Raw genomic sequence first — 17,910 nt, forward strand, 5'->3', positions numbered from 1 at the left:
TCTGTTTCAAAGCTGAAGAGCCAGCACTGTCCAAAGATGTCTCTGTGGTCATGTGGCCAGCATGACTCAACGCCAAAGGCGCACGGAATGCTGTTACCTTCCCACCAAAGGTGATTCCTATTTTTCTACTTGCATTTTTTATGTGCTTTCGAACTGCTAGGTTGGCAGAAGCTGGGACAAGGAGGAACTCACCCTGTTATGCGGCACTAGGGATTCGAACCGCTGAACTGCTGACCTTTCTATCAACAAGCTCAGTGTCTTAGCCACTGAGCCGCCACATCTCTTTTATTGTAGTAGTTTACAATGCCTAAAACCAGGATCCCTTAACTTCATCGTGGATCTTAAAGCTATGCTCACATTCTATCTACCTATTTAGTAATCTATCAGGCCAGATCAAATTATATATTCTTAGGTAGTCATCATTTCATGGGTTTTTCTAAAACAAGGAGAGTGTCAACCATTTCCACCCCACTCAATATACTCCAGCAATTAGGGAGCTTTTGCGAGTATTTGGCAGGAATTAGCTACCAGTTTAGAGCCACCAACAGCCCTTTGATTCATCTGCAAGCTCTCCGAAAGCTGACTTTTTTATTGACTTTTTTTTGGGGGGAAAAGCCACTTCATCTTCGTCCTGCAATCTCTACTGTATTCCAAACACCAAACATCTATTTTTATTAATTTTTTTGCTAGTCACTTCTAGCCTATAACTCGGGCTAATGATAGATGAAGCGATGTGTTTCAGAAAAGTAAGTTAATACTCTCCAGTCTTAAAGAATGCTCATTAAGAGAAAGAATTTGACAGGGGGTGCTTTCATAGCTGGGGCTCCCCCACCCCTCTCTGTCTTTTTTTTTCCAGAAGAGGCTGAAAGATTTTTTTTTTTGCAACAGCGTATTCGCTTAAATGAAATCTGTGATACGTCTGTCTTGGCAAGTGTACAAAACAGCAAGACTTTGTTTCACTCTAGTGAAAAGGCTGCTAGAGATTTCATATCTTTCAGAAAAGGGGTGTCTGTGTGTACATATTGGAATTTGCCTGAGGCCCTATGCTACCAACTCTGCTTTTAAGAGCAGGGCTTTTTTTTTTTTTTTACTATATTATGATATTAGGTTGCTTGAAATGATACATTATCTAAAGGGGAGGGAGAAAAATACATCCTTCATTTTGCTGTGTGCTGCTGATCATCACTGAGCATTGAATACCTACTTTGGAAAAGTGAATTTGCATGCGCTTAGTGAAGTAATTAATAATAGCTATCTCTTAAATGCAAAATACTGCTTAACGCAAGAGCTATACCATTAAGAATTAGTATAAAGATATACCATTAGAAGACAATGTGATTAGAAAAATTATGGAGTGTGCAGAAATGGTTAAGCTCACGAAGGAGATACTGTACAAGAAAAGGATGAAACAGAATGCTCTCTAGTCTGGGAGAGATGGTATAAATGGTTGGAGGAAAGGGGGAAAAGGACAAAGGAAGACTAAATAATGGTTAAATGAGGTGGAGAAATATAGAAAGTTTATGTCAAATGTAAATAAAATAATTAGAATAATATAATATATTATAATGATATATATATGATATATTAGAAATATATGTATAAAAGATAATAAGATAAGAGAAAATGTATAAATATGGATTACTGATGTGAAACTGTTGAAAAGAAGATGTAAATATCTCTTTTTGTTTGTTTTTAAAAAACTGTTTAATAAAATATATAAAAGAAGAATTAGTATAAAGATAGAAATTAGAAATGGGGAAAAGATTCCTTTTTTTAATTTGGTAACTATTCTATTAATGGGTATAAAATAGCAGCAGAAGTTAGAAATCTAGACATGTAAACAAAAGTGAAGGAATTTGTGTAATTGAATAATGAACATTGAATAATTAAGATCAGTAAACTTTAGGATTATTTGTAAAATAATGGTTATAAATGTGATGTTTGCTTGATGTTTATGATGTTTGATAGTATTAATGGATTATAGATAAAATTGAACAGAGGGCCTAATCAAATAACACACAATTTTCAACAAGGATAAGTGAAGATGAAGTTGAATAGATATTGAGGATAATATTTACATCTATTGTGTGTATAAGATTTACTATCTGTATTCAATAAAAATTGTAGAGATTGCACCCAGATGGTATACTGTTATTGTGAATATAGAAATTTTTATACATAACCAAGAAAACTGTACAATAAAAAATAATAACAACAACAACAAAAGCTATCTCTATCTTATTTTTATATTTTTATTCTTTCTTAGTACTCTGCTACGGAAAGTTTAATTTTGCCCAGCTACTGTATGTGTCATTTGTCGCCCTATCTGGGGATCTAGGACAACTCAGTATGGCCAGCTCGCTTCAGCCAACTGGGGCAACTTGCCGTAGATAAATGAAATGTATATGACAAAAATTAAAATACTTTTTAAAAATTATTGTAAATACTTAATTTGAATTGTTGGATTGTTCCGCAGAAAGTTGTCCCACAGTGAGTGGGCCATGGTGAGTTGGCTGCATGAAGTTGTCCCATTCCACTACCTGGAGCATTCAGGAAGTGTGAAGGTAGCACAAGCTCTTATCACCATTTTTCTCGATTGCTGCAATGAGCTCTATACGGAGCTACTTATGAAGACCATCTAGAACCATAAAGTGCCAATGGAAAACTAGGTGGAACTACAGAACAATCTGATCACGTTCTTCAGGCCATCCAGTGGCTTTCTGTAGGCTCCTTAGTATAATTCAGAGCGCTGGTTTTACCCTTTAAATGACTATTGGTTTGGCACTGAGGCATTCTGATTTAATTTTGACCCACCTAACATATGTTAACGCAGTAGCTCACTGGCTAAGAGCTTGTCGATCGAAAGGTCGGCAGTTCAGCGGTTTGAATCCCTAGTATCGCGTAACAGGGTGAGCTCCTGTTACTTGTCCCAGCTTCTGCCAACCTAGCAGTTCAAAAGCACGTAAAAAATGCAAGGAGAAAAATAGGGACCACCTTTGGTGGGAAGGTAACAGCGTTCCGTGCGCCTTTGGCATTTAGTCATGCTGGCCACATGACCACGGAGACGTCTTCGGACAGTGCTGGCTCTTCAGCTTTGAAATGGAGATGAGCACTGCCCCTTAGAGTCACGAACAACTAGCACATATGTGCGAGGGGAACCTTTACCTTTACCTTTATTTTGAACAGAAGACCCTTATACCAGTGATGGTTAACCTTTTTGGTGCCAAGTGCCCAAAGCATGTGCACTCGCACGAATGCACACGTGTATGCCCGAACCTCCAAAATGCAATGCAAGTGCCCCCCGCCCATGCGCCCTTCCCCGCCTATGCACCCTGCCCCGCCCATGTGCACATGGACAGTCCATTCTTCTCAGGTTATATGCTGACTGACTCCCAACCATTTTTCTTTAGACTCAAAAGAAGATTGTGGCAACTTTTTAAAAAAAAATTACCTGTGACCAAGGCCCAGGATTCCATTCCGGTGGGCAGTCCTGGTTATTACATGCCTGTATTTGTGCCGGAGTGGTTACTGGGCAGAGAGCGTGAGCCACAATCTCTTCCTTATGAAAAGCCTTTTTCTGGACACATTGGATATGACGGCTTTGCTGTCCTCCACCACAGGACTGGCTGCAAATGCTCCATTCACCTGCTGACCAACTGAAAAATATATAGACATATATGACATATCCCCCTTGTGATCCTTATTACCTTGAATAAGGGTAATTCCCTTATTTCCCCAAAAATAGGACCCAATTGGAAAATAAGTCCTAGTATGATTTTTCAGGATGCTCGTAATATAAGCCCTACCCTCCCCCCAAAAATAAGCCCCAGTTAAGATTGTCAGCCAGATGAGTGCATTTAGTATTTTCCCCAAAATAAGACCTCACCAGAAAATACACCCTGATGAGTCTTTTGGAGCAAAAATTAATATAAGACCCAGTCTTATTTTTGGGGAAAAACAGTAGTAATATAAGTCTTCCTCAATTGCAGGTCTTCTACCAGAGCCCTGGGAATTTGAGGGTTCTGTGCATAATCTTAACTATTCCTAACACTGGAACACTCTTCTGGATAGAGAGCTCTGATGTTCTTGGGATCTGTTGGAGCCATTTTCCGAGCTTAGGTGTCCCAGCCTCAGTTGCTCCTACCACCACTGGGATCACTTTATTTTCAACATCCTCCCCAGTTCTTCCATCAGGGCCTGGGACTTCTCCAGATTCTCATACACCTTCTTCCTGAAATTGCTGTCACTTAACACCGCTACTTCTATCACTACTGCTATTGGTTTTTTGTGTGTGTGTGTGTGTTTTTTTGTTCCTTGTCTACTACCACAATGTCTGGTTGAGAAACATGTATTCTGATTCTGAAGCAGAGGTTGAAGCTGTAGATATCATCTCCACATGGGCAATTTTAGAAAATTTAAGACAATTTAGAACTACGCTGCCTTCGGTCTGACCTAAGCGTAGTACATAAAATCATCTGTTACAATGCCCTACCTCTCAATGACTATTTCAGCTACAACCACAACACACGAGCAGACAATAGATACAAACTTAAGATAAACCACTCCAAACTAGACTGCAGAAAATACGACTACAGTAACAGAGTGGTCAATGCCTGGAATACACTATTTGACTCTGTGGTTTGTTCCTCAGACCCCCCAAAACTTTAATCTTAGACTGTCTACTGTTGACCTCCCACCATTCCTAAGAGGCCTGTAAGGGGCGTGCATAAGCGCACCAACATGCCTACCATCCTTGTCCTACTGTCCCCATTTATTCATATCCTTATCCTGTATTCATAATCATGTTTATACATTTCATGTATTCATAATCATGTTTATACTTTTATCTGTAATCTTATATATGCTAGACAAATAAAATAAAATAAAATGAAATAAAATAAAATAATAAAATTAAATTAAAGTAAGTAAATAAATAAATATTTTTTTTTCCAGCTGAAGAGGGAATAATGAAGGTGCTAAACACTGATTTAAAATTATTCCTGGGCTATGTTTTTAATTAGCAAAATTATTCAATCAAGGAGCCAAATAAAAGTACCTACATATAGTTTTCTCTAGTTTATATTCTATTTTATATGCTCTGTTCAAAAAGGAGGAGAAATCTGTTGGGACAGGAAAAGACAGGAAAAAAAATACACTATAACTTTAATTTAACAAGCCATTTTTTGGGGGGGGGAATGTCCATTAAGCCCAAATGTCTTTTCAATCTGAATGCATGTAATTGAAGCAGTACGTGACATTTGCATAATGGCATGCTTGATGTTTTCATATATTTGATGCCACTTGCATCAAATTAAATAATCTGATGAAAATTAGATAAAACATCAATTATGTCATTACACAGATAAGATAATTAGTGCAAATGATGAAAACATCAATTAGGTCATTACAGGAATGATGTAAATAACATTAATTGTTTGGATAGACTTCAGAAACAAAGGACTTCATTATTATCTGGGGGTAAATTTTAAATGCAAATTTAACCTGTTGCATTCAAAGTCCATTAAAAGGAGGTCATTGAATGGAGGTTTTACTTGAAATGCATTTTTTTTCACTATAAATGCAATCATTGTGATCTTCAGCTCCAGTGCTTTAGAATTTTGCTCTCAGGAAATACTTGAATCATATTAGATATATGATGTAAAAATTACCAATTTTAAAGATATGCAAACTGTTTTGAATTCAAACTACTTCCAATTGTAAATGGTTTGTATATATATATATATATCATAATTGTTGTAAAACACTCAGTGGGTTGAGAATGGGGTGGAGAACAAAGCGAATTAGGAGAACAAATCATAAAGAATAAAGAAAACAATTACATAAAATGGGCTGAACAGATCCCACTCAAATTCATATTTGTATTATTTTACTTCACTGTCTCTCCTTCCCATTTTATCTGGTTTGCATGAATTTTGTATTCTTACTAGAGATTCCATCCATGGATGTTAAGGTAAATAATTTAGATAGTGACACTGATTGTTGCACATTAGTCTAAGGATTCTGATATGAATGTTTTATGTCTGTATGCTGAAAATGTTAGCGTTTTTCAGCCTCAGGGCAAAATGAGAAAGTTAAGCCAATTAAAATTGAATCCTTATAATATATGCACAAAATTGGAAAAAATAACAATATACCAACGGAAGATAATTTATTAGAAAAGTTTTGGCATGTGCAGAAATGTTCAAACTTACAAAGGAAATACAAGAAAAAGAGGAAACAGAATATTATATAGTGTGGGAAAAATGGTATGAATGGTTAGAGGAGAGAGATAAAAGGCAAGGAAAGAGCAAATGAGGAAGATATAGGAGTGGAAATGCAATAACTAATAAGAGGAAACAGAAAAGATGCAGATTTGTAGAAACGAAATTGTGTACACTGTTATTTATATGTATCTATGTAAATAAATCAATATTAGAATTATATGTATAAAGGGTAAATTGAAATAAGGGAGAAAAAAATGGATAAGTAAAAAATGTCTACCGATGCGAAATTGTTGAAAAGAAAAAAAATGGTAAAAGATTATTTTTTGTTTTCAGAAAAAAATACTGTTTAATAAAAATTATTTAAAAAAAATAAAATAAAATTGAATCCTTACATTATTAACGCTTAATGCTTATGCTTATGCAGGCAAACCTGACATTCCTCAGAATTAAGGGACACTACTAAAATCCTCTTGCCTTGGCAAAACTCTTCCCAGACTTCGTTTGAAATGCTGACTCCTGAAGGACTTCTTCAGTCCTATTACAAGCCATGACCTACAACCATTCCCCTATCTATAGGTACGTTGTACCTGCCAGGCCTGGAAGCCATCTTTTGCATAGGGCTTTCACATTTACTACTGTGGGAAATTGGGAGGAGGGTGATATATAGTCATAATAACATTCCTTTCTCAGAGAGTCAAGGACATCTTGCCCTGCACCTGGAGGGCTGTGACTGGGAAGCATCTCCAGTTGGACGGTGCTTTGATTGGGCCATGTGATGGACATGTGGGTACTGGGCAGGGACTTGGACTTTCTTTTGGGCGGGGAAAACCTGGAAGCTTTCAGATTCGGGTTTTCCCAGATGTGCCAATATAACATCTCTAATAAAATGGAACTTTGAGGAACTCCAAGCCTCGGAGTCTTCTTTCATTTGGGGTGCTATTTGGAACCCTGGCAATACCCTTGAAACTGGGAAAGAAGCCTGCCTCCATGATGTGTTAACTGCATGGAAGCAAAATCAAATTATGAAATGCACATGGCAGAGATGCAGTAGATGTAGTACATGGATTTCAAAGGATGTAAAATAATTTCGTTCTAACTAAAGCCTTTCCTTGACCTGCTTCCCTTTCTGTGGCCAACAGAGCTGAACAAGACAGCCTTGTCTCCAAAACATCACAGTTGGAAAACAGTATCTTCTAATGATACACTTAAGATTCATCCACCAGCTGCAAAGTACAGCTTGCATTTGGCACCCTAGCCGAGGCATGCCACGATAGCTACTTGTGTGGTTCTTTCGCCAATTAAAATAAATGCTACGTTTTAGAAGCTTCCAGCCACAATTAAAAGGCAAAACACAAACATCTACAGGGAAAGCTGAAGGAAACTTAATGGAAGGCTTTTCTCTCGGAGAAAAAGCAGAGCCCAGGGTACAGAAATAAGCCTTTGGCAGAAGATTAGTCACACCCAAACAGAATCCTTGGCTAGGGAGATTATCTCAAATTAGTTGTCAGACAATGGCATGGCTCAAAGCAAGGTAATAAAATTGCTAAAACTATCACATGATACGTTACCCTAATTAAACCTTATCTCTGCCTTTTTGTGATTCTCTTACGGTTTCCTCTGCATCTCCTGCAGTGTGTGTGTGTGTGTGTGTGTGTGTGTGTGTGTGTGTGTGTGTACATGTGCATATGTGTCAGCTCCAGACTTCTTATTACAGAGGAGCAGAATGTAAGAATGCCAATGAGCCCTAGATTGGTGGTGCCACAGAATTGGAAGTCATCAGGTTAATTTGTTTTAACGGTAATGTTAAGTATTAACAATAATCTCCACCACTCTCTACACCTACTCTGGTTGATTTTAGAGGACACTCCACCCCTCCCCCGGAAAGTAATTGAAAGATCCAATATGGCTCAGAAAGTGTGGATCATGATGACAGGAAGGAACATTGTGACTAGGAATTTGTGTGCAGTGTAGAAATGCCATCAGTGGAGACTCTCAAGTAATAATTTGTGGAAGATGCAGAACAATTACCACATAAATAAGGTAAAGGTAAAAGTTCCCCTTGCACATAGTCGTTCCCGACTCTAGGGGGCAGTGCTCATCTCCATTTCAAAGCCGAAGAGCCAGAGCTGTCTGAAGATGTCTCCATGGTCATGTGGCCGGCATGACTCAACACCAAAGGTGCACGGAATGCTGTTACCTTCCCACCAAAGGTGGTCCCTATTTTTCTATTTGCATTTTTTATGTGCTTTCGAACTGCTAGGTTGGCAGAAGCTGGGACAAGGAACGGGAGCTCACCCTGTTACGCGGCACTGGGGATTTGAACCGCTGAACTGCTGACCTTTCGATCGACAAGCTCAGCATCTTAGCCACTGAGCCACTGTGCCCCTAAATAGGACTGGGCAAATATTCACTGTACAGTGATGCTGAATTTACAAATGGGAAAACAGAGCAGCTCCCCTGATTCGCTTTATTGGGTATCTTGAAGCATGGATCATTCTGGTGATTTCTCCAAAACCTCTATAAGAATTCAGAGCTTTCTTCATCTGGTCTGTAGTTGTCCAATTTCACTGAATTTCACTTGCCGTCTTACCTGATTTTCAGCTCTGCGTTTAAATATTTTTGGGGAGAGCTTATTTTTTTGGGGAGGACTTATTTTAGCACATGCGCTCAAAAGCCCAATTAGGCTTATTATCAGGGGTTGTCTTATTTTCGGGGAAACAGGGTCAGATATTGGAAGACGGCTATCATGTCACCCATAGTCATTCTCTTCATTAGACTGGACAAACCTAGTTCCTGCAACCATTCATCATATGTTTTAGCCTTCAGATCATTTATCATCTTTGTTGCTCTTCTCTTCACTCTTTCTAGAGTCTCAACATCTTACTTGTATTATGTTGTATTGTGCTGTATTGTATCGGTCATTGTATTGTACTCTAGTTTCTTCAATGCAGAGACAATCTCGGAAGGTAAGTTTGCTCAGACTACGCTGAGATTCAGCTGTTACAACCTGAATCAGAATTCAAGCTTTTTACTCCACTGCTCATCTGTGCAAGCAGCACAGTTTTCAGACAGTCATCTATGGCTATGAGGTCATTTTCAAATAACAAGAGTTTGACTCTGATTTATCAATAATTGGAAATTATTATGGCAATAGGAGCCAGGTTTTCTTAACCTATACAATCCAATTTATGAGTATGATAAAAAATAAAATGTTACCAGTGTAAACCAGTGTGTAGCAATTTGTATTTAGCATATTAGACATAAGTATTTCAGGACCCTTCCTTAGTCCTGGTAAGTCATCAATATCCAATTTGAACAAGGGTTCAAATATCCACCCTTCTCTTCTTCCTTGGTAAGTATCAATCCTTCTTCTTGTGGCTCCATTGAGCCCAAACCTCCCTCTCAAAGAAGGGCTTTGATCGAGCTCCATTTTGAGGACAATGGGTTTCCTCCATAACAGTTTCCTCTTGTTTATTGTGTCAAATGCTGCACTAACATCTAGAAAGCCAGCAAACCATGGTTTACCCGACTGACATATTTTGTGAGTAGACATTTCAAGCCAATCTGTTGTCAATATTAGATTATTAATTTATTATTATATAAATGTATATATCATTTAACTCTACCCCACAATCAACTTTAAACTCTAGTCATATTTGGGAAGATTGTCAGCTAAAGTAAAAGTCTATACTTACTAGGCTGGGCAAGGATTTGCATTGCAAATCATTATTTCTGTTAAAGGTTTTGTCCTTGGGCCACAAAACGAAGAATTTACACGGGTTTGATGATCCTGTAAACACACAGCTTTGGCTATCAAATGCCCTGCAAGGAATTTTGTAAAGAACAAAAAAAGACAATTTAAAGGAAATACAGAATATACTAAATAATTCTCGCAAAAATATAAAGAGTGTTGATATTTGAGTGTTAATGTGTTGATACCATTGGTCTAGTTCTTTCTTCATGCCTATTTTTTCCCCACTCTCACTATTTAGATAGTGGTAGATAACATTGTCCTAATGAATCCCATTCTCAAGCTTGCTGATTCTTCATTTTTGTTCTTCAAATGTCAAAATGTTATACCAACACAGGTCCCATGGTGCAAAGCCAAGCCAGACTGGTACTTCCAACAATGCTTCTAAGAGGCCTCAGAGGCATTCTTAAAAAAATATAAATGCTGGGTTTCTGATTACTTGTTTAGAAACGTTATAAAGGCATGCTAGAGTGGCCACAAATATTCTAGAGGGAACCCTGAGGAGCAATCTCATTAACTTGTCTTCTGGTAAATGGATACGTTGTAATTGGCCATATCCATCATGGATCAATTTGATGAAGAGGCAAGCCCCCACATGATAACACTTTGTGAGAAGCACAACCTGACCTCATAATTGTATCCAATATCTAGCAGTAAAAGCATTTCTCCCTATCAAGTAGGAGGAAGTGTTGACGCATGCCTGCCTTTTCATTAAAATAAACTTTTAATAAAAGAAAGAAAGCAATAGAAAAGTTACATGGGGAACAAAGAGTGACAGAGCCAAAGATACAAAATGCCTATCTCCAAGTTAAAGACAATACTAGCAATCCCAGAAAGTTTTTTTTTTTCCCCTAAATGTGGTCTTTGGCTGTAAACCTAATGCCAACAGCTACGGGCTTTCTCACAGGGAACTGTTTTTAATATTACTAACAATGGACATTCTTGAAACTCCTGATTTTATGAGCTAACAGGAGGGGAGTAAAACTGATTGAGGAAATCAGCTTTGTCAGAAGGAATTCAAAAACAGAAGACCAAGAGGCAGGAAGGGGAAAAAAAGCAGTCTGCAAATTCCAGGAACTAGAAATATAATTCCTCTGCTTTGATTTATACTAGATAGATAGATAGATAGATAGATAGATAGATAGATAGATAGATAGATAGATAGATAGATAGATAGATAGATAGATGGATGGATGGATGGATGGATGGATGGATGGATGGATGGATGGATAGATGGATCGAGGGAGGGAGGGAGGGAGAGGGATGGATGGATGGATGGATGGATGGATGGATGGACAGACGTAGGGAGGGAGGGAGGGACAGAGGGGGAGGGATGGATGGATGGATGGATGGATAGATAAATAGATAGATAGATAGACAGATAGATAAATAGAAAGATAGATAGATAGACAGACAGACAGACAGATATAGAGATAGAGATAGAGATAGAGAGGGGGGAGATAGATAGATAGATAGATAGATAGATAGATAGATAGATAGATAGAGGGAGAGGGATGGATGGATGGACGGATGGACAGATGAGGGAGGGAGGGACGGAGGGGGAGGGAAGGAGGGAGGGAGGGAGGGAGGGAGGGATAGATAGATAGATAGATAGATAGATAGATAGATAGATAGACAGATATAGAGATAGAGATAGAGATAGAGATAGAGATAGAGATAGAGATAGAGGGGGGAGATAGATAGATAGATAGATAGATAGATAGATAGATAGATAGATAGATAGATAGATAGATAGATAGATGGGATGGGATGGGATGGGATGGGATGGGTGGATGGATGGATGGATGGATGGATAGATAGATAGATAGGTAGATAGATAGAGATAGATAGATAGATAGATAGATAGATAGATAGATAGATAGATAGATAGATAGATTTAGATACAAGTATATTAAAAGATGGATGGGGGAATGCTGGGGGGGGTTGCTATCAATCTAGTAGATACCTCAAACCAAAGACTGCATCTCAAACCAAAGACTGACAACAATCAGCCTTTATAAAATATCCTCTGAGAAATCCAATAGACTCCAATAAGTAAATACGTAAACCTTGTTTTAAGTTTTTGTCCAAAACTGGAAAAACAATGACATACCATCAGAAGACAATGTGATTAGAAAAATTATGGAGTGTGCGGAAATGGATAAGCTCACAAAGGAGATACAAGAAAAAGATGAAACAGAATATTACTTAGTCTGAGAGAAATGGTATAAATGGTTGGAAGAGAAGGTGGGGACAAAGGAAAACTAAACAATGGTTAAATTAGGCAGAGGAATATGGAAACAAATGGGAAGATATAAAAATTGTGGAAAGGAAATTAGGTACCCGTTTATGTTAAATGAAAAATAAAATATTTAGATTAATAGTATATATTATAACAGTATATATATATGATATACTAGAAATATATGTATAAAAGATATATTAAGATAAGAAAGAGAAAATGTATAAATATGGATTACTGATGCGAAGATGTTGAAAAGATGTAAATATCTGTTTTTGTTTGTTTTTTTTTAAAAACTGTTTAATAAAAATTATTTTTTTAAAAAAGGTAATAATACAAACATGTAATGCTGGATTTATGATAATAATAAATGCATTTAGAGTTCCTTGAAACCTGCGGGTGTTCCTACTCCAAATTTCTTGGATAGTCTTTGTGTGTATTTTAGCCTAGTTCTTTATATTGTGAATAAAATGTAAGCTTGGTCTCTAAAAATACTTTCTCTAACACATTCAAACCTATAGGGGTTTCTGAGGCAGCCAACACATCTGCTCCTAACAAAAATAAAAAGTAACAAATGCTTAATATACTTCCATTCAGCTCTTTTTGGCAAATCATATTCTCTGAAAAAAAGAAGGTAAGAGATTTTCTGCCTCAATCTATGAAAATTCTGAAGGTATCTTAGTGAAAGACTTGTTAGAAAATTTTGTCTCTTGATATAAAGAGTTGAACTACATACAGGGAAGACTGTAATACTGAAATACAGGAGGTGGTTCTTACTCAACATCAATGGTGGGTTTCAAAAATTTTTACTACCAGTTCTGTGGGTCTGGCTTGGTGGGCATGGCTTGGTGGGCGTGACAGGGGAAGGATACTGTAAAATCTCCATTCCCACCCCACTCCAGGGGAAGGATACTGTAAAATCTCCATTCCCTCCCCACTCCAGGGGAAGGATACTGTAAAATCTCCATTCCCTCCCCACTCCAGGGAAAGGTTACTGCAAAATCCCCATTTCCTCCCGTTCAGCTGGGACTCGGGAGGCAGAGAATAGATGGGAGTGGGCCAGTTTGGACAGTCCTAAATAAATAGAAAAAGGGAAGGCATATTCTGAGCAAATTTGGCATACTCACCCCTACCACAGGTCGCTGAGCAATCTGACTGCACCATCACCCATGAGTAGCTATGTCTTTTTGTGAATATCTTGTTCTCATTATTCACCTTAGATAAGGTATACCTCCACAAAATGCCAGGATTTTTCCCTTGTAACAGCATCTAATCATCATAAGAGGGGGGGAAAAAATGATGGAGCACCCATAAATTCAGAAGGCAATTCATTTCACTGATTAGTTGTTCCCACTGATAGAAAATTTCTTCTAAATTCCGGTTGGATCTCCCTTTAATGAGTTTTCACCAGGGGTGAAATGCTACCGGTTTGCTCCGGTTCATGTGAACCGATAGTAAAAAAAAATGCTTTAAAAATTTTTTTTAAAAAAAGGTTCCGACAATCACAGCTGTGCCGCGCGATCGTTGGAACCTTTTTTAAAAAAACTCTTTTAAAGCATTTTTAAACTACCGGTTCGGGCGAATAGGTAGTAAAAAAATGCTTTAAAATTTTTTTTTAAAAAAAAAAGTTCTGACGATCACACAATACAGCTGTGATTGTCAGAACCTTTTTTTTACTTAGTTGGCCACGCCCACCCAGTCACATGACCTCCCACCAAGCCACGCCCACCAAGCCACGCCCACAGAACTGGCAGCAAAAAAGTTTGCATTTCACCACTGGTTTCACCCATCGTCTCTTCTCCTGCAGTTGGGTTCCTACTAAACTTTCATCCTAGGAATTTGGTACAAATGAACAAGGAAACACAGCCGATTGCCTGGCTTTGCCCACTAGCTCCCTGTTCATAAAAGGCAGTACAACCGGCTCATTTTGTGGACTACCCACATCGATCTTTTTCATAATGATCATGTAATTAGACAGGTGTCAATTGTGAACATATTAGACCACTAATAGGAGGCAGGGGTCTACCCATTTTCAGTTGTGGCTCTTCCTGGAGAAAGGCTTTATTATTTATTTATTTTATTAATTTATTTGATTTGATTTGATTTCTATACCGCCCTACTCCTGAAGACTCAGGGCGGTGCACAGCCAAACAATAAAACACATACATACAAAATTTAAAAGTAGAATTAAAATCAAATTAAATAGTTTTGGCCCAGACAAATTAAAACCCCAAACTGTTTAAAACCAATTTTTGGCATCCATCAAATGGCCTTGATTGCCTTCTGGTTAGGTTACTGCAATAAACTCTATAGCAGGGGTCTGCAACCGGTGGCTCTGGAGCCGCATGTGGCTCTTTCATCCTTCTGCTGTGGCTCCCTGTGGCTCAAAATATGTGTCACAACCACCAACCGGCACGTGATTTATTGAGCTTTTCAACCCATCTTTTTTCTTTCTTTCTTTCTTTCTTTCTTTCTTTCTTTCTTTCTTTCTTTCTTTCTTTTTCTTTTTTTTTTTTGGAGTTCAAAATGTTTTTGGTGCATGCAGAAATAAAAAACTGTTTTCTCTGTAGCAGTTCATTGATTTCATAAATGCGACACACTATCATTTATTTATACATAGCATAAATGTAAAAAAATGATATATGCAGTGTTATCTTCATTTTAGATGTCAAAAGGGTTTTGTGGCTCCCGGTGTTTTCTTTTCTGTGGGAAACAGGTCCAAATGGCTCTTTTGAGTGTTTAAGGTTGCTGACCCCTGCTCTATAGGGAGCTACAGCAGTCAACTACGGTATTTTCCTGTCAATGAAAACTGTGATCTCAGGTTTTGACGTGTTACTATAATTCAATTAAGTATATGGATTGTTATATGTTCCTGCTTTGGAGTGAGATCCCTTTTTATTCACTCTTGTCCATCTCAGATGATACAGAAGAACTGAAGAAGCCTGTAGTAAGTGGACTAAAGCACTGTTATTAACATCTGCTGCTTGCAATTACTGCAAATTCAAATCTCGCCAGGCTCAAGGTTGACTCAGCTTTCCATCCTTTCTAAGGTGGATAAAATGAGGACCCAGATTATGGGGGCAATAAGCTAACTTTGTATAAATATACAAAAGTATGAAGGCTATTGCTTAACTCATTGTAAGCCGCCCTGAATCTCCGGAGAAGGACGGCATATAAATTAAAGCAAAAAAAAAAAAAAGAAAGAAAAAGAAAAAGAAAACACGTTAAGATTTTAGTGATAATAAATTTGAAATTAATGCATTAAGAGTGTTTAATGTATATGCATTGATACAACATATTTAAAAAAAAAAAAAAAAAAGCCACGTAAAACATCAACAACAAGGTTCTGCCAAAGACATTTCTGATCATTTATAACCAAAATGCAAACAATGGAAGTTTCTGTGAACACAATCACTTTAAATTAGGGACAAGTCTCTTTCTCATCTCTTTCACATATGTTGATTCATAATTTTTGTTTCTATTATTCATGAATGAATTGACAAAAAAATCCACTAAATCTTAGGTAAAGGGTCACATGTACAGTGGTGTCCAAAATTGTGGAAACCTTTTGGGGAAAAGTGTATTTTCTAAAACACCACTTTTTGGGGGGAGTTGTACCATAAAATTATATATCAATGGAAAGAGAAGAGAAGAGAAGAGAAGAGAAGAGAAGAGAAGAGAAGAGAAGAGAAGAGAAGAGAAGAGAAGAGAGTTCTTTATTGGTCAAGTGTGATTGGACACACAAGGAATTTGTCTTTGGTGTATATGCTCTCAGTATACATAAAAAGACAAGATACAATAATCAAGAATGTAGTACAATAACTTTTATGAAGGCTTTGATATTAGAATAACAGTTACAGTATAAAGAAGAAAAGTGAAACATGTAGAAAAAATGAGATATACAAAAATTATCACGTCAGTTAATTCTTAGTTGGGTAACCTTTAGCATGAATTACGGCCTTACAACATCTTCCCATGGAGTGAACCAAGTCTTTTAGTTCTGCAGCTGTTCTAATGTAAAACCATGATTGAATGATTGCTTCTATTAACTGGGTTTTATTGCTGGGTCGCTTCTAACAAACAAGTTTCTTTAGTCAACTCCATAGATTTTCAATTGGGTTAAGGCCTGGGCTATTCCCAGGCCATTCCAGCAGTGGAATAAGATTATCTGGAAACTCCCCCCCCCAAAAAAAAGTGGTGTTATTAGCCATCAAACCTCAAAAATACACTTTTCCCAAAAGGTTTCCACAATTTTGGCCACTACTGTAAGTATAATTTATTTCCATTGTATTTTTCTTTTTAATTGTTTTATAAAACTGTAGGATTTAGCTACTTCCTCGAGAAAAATAAAAGCTATAATATCAGTATTTTAATATCCAAGCCTCCCTATTTGATGAATCTGTGAAAGATTAAAGTGTGAATTCCAATTATGTCTTTGTTTTGAAGATGGATTTAATGGACAGAAACATGGTCCACTGCCAATATCAACTGGACTAAATCTATGGAGGGATGTAGAATGTAAAAGAGAACGAATAAGGAAACGTTTCATGGGAGAAAAATAAAAATCAAGATTAATTAACACTTTTAAAAGTCAAGACATTCAGACTTGAAAAATCTATATGGAAGTGGAGGTGGAGATCACATGTGGGGGAAATGATCTAAAATAATGTCAATTGTTATTCCCCCCCCCAAAAAGGGGGGGTGTCCATGTCCAGAGACACTGAACATATAACATCTGAGTAGTTTGCTATTGACTACTTGTACAGCAAATTGTGTGGTTTGGGATGGGAAAAGGAAAAAAGAAAAATTGGAAGAATGATACGTTTTCCAGTTCTATTAGCCAGTTTCTATTTCAGTCTATGAATTCTGGGAGAACTCCAACATGGATATTCATGACCTAGTCCAGCACTATACTGTATATCCATTCAGAAAAACTAATAGCTTGGCTTTCTGATTTATTGCAAGACCCAGAATTGAGAAATCAGGCAGATGTAATGTAACGTACGAGGGTTTATTATTATTATTATTAAAGGGAATGCTTCTCATCCACATCCTCATATGGAGCTAGCCTATGTCACAATACAGACTACAAAACATTCAAAAGTGGTTGATTATTAACTACATTTCCAGATTGTGAAACATAGATTTAGATGGTATAAAGATAGATGTCGATGTAGATTAAATATAAAGAGGAAGAGGAAGTTTGGTGCAGTGGTTAAGGTATAAGGTTAGAAACCTGGAGACTATGAGCTTCAGTCCCATTTTAGGTATAAAGCCAACTGGAAAACTTTAAACCAGTCACTTTCTCTCAGTCCTAGGAAGGAGGCAATGGCAAACCACTTCTGAAATCTTGCCAACAAAACTGCAGGGACTTGTTCAAGAAGTTACCAGGAATCCACATTGTCATCCCAAAAAGATTGATAGATATAGATATTGCTAGAGATAATGTAGGGATGCAGTGGCTTAGTGGCTAAAATGCTAAGCTTGTCGATTGAAAGATCAGCAGTTCAGCGGTTCAGATCCCTAGTGCCGCGTAACAGGGTGAGCTCCCGTTACTTGTCCCAGCTTCTGCCTACCTAGCAGTTCGAAAGCACGTAAAAAATGCAAGTAGAAAAATAGGGACCACCTTTGGCGGGAAGGTAACAGCATTCTGTGCCCCTTCGGCATTGAGTCATGCTGGCCACATGACCACG

At 37.5% G+C, this 17,910-nt stretch overlaps 1 protein-coding gene across 3 annotated transcripts in view; it reads right to left on the reverse strand.

Moving 5' to 3' along the window:
* ADAMTS18 (ADAM metallopeptidase with thrombospondin type 1 motif 18) overlaps positions 1 to 17,910 on the reverse strand; it is a 106,486-nt gene that overhangs the window by 14,444 nt on the left and 74,132 nt on the right. For all 3 annotated transcript variants that reach the window (XM_087877067.1, XM_087877069.1, XM_087877068.1), the window contains exons 17-19: positions 13,345 to 13,486; positions 9,920 to 10,046; positions 3,452 to 3,656 (exon numbers count right to left, since the gene is read on the reverse strand). In XM_087877067.1, coding sequence (XP_087733193.1) covers positions 3,452 to 3,656; positions 9,920 to 10,046; positions 13,345 to 13,486 — 474 coding nt within the window. The remainder of the gene's footprint in view (positions 1 to 3,451; positions 3,657 to 9,919; positions 10,047 to 13,344; positions 13,487 to 17,910) is intronic.

This window comes from Pantherophis guttatus, chromosome 11 (genome assembly GCF_059756535.1).
Source record: "Pantherophis guttatus breed Tessera chromosome 11, ASM5975653v1, whole genome shotgun sequence".
Classification (NCBI taxonomy): Eukaryota; Metazoa; Chordata; class Lepidosauria; order Squamata; family Colubridae; genus Pantherophis; species Pantherophis guttatus.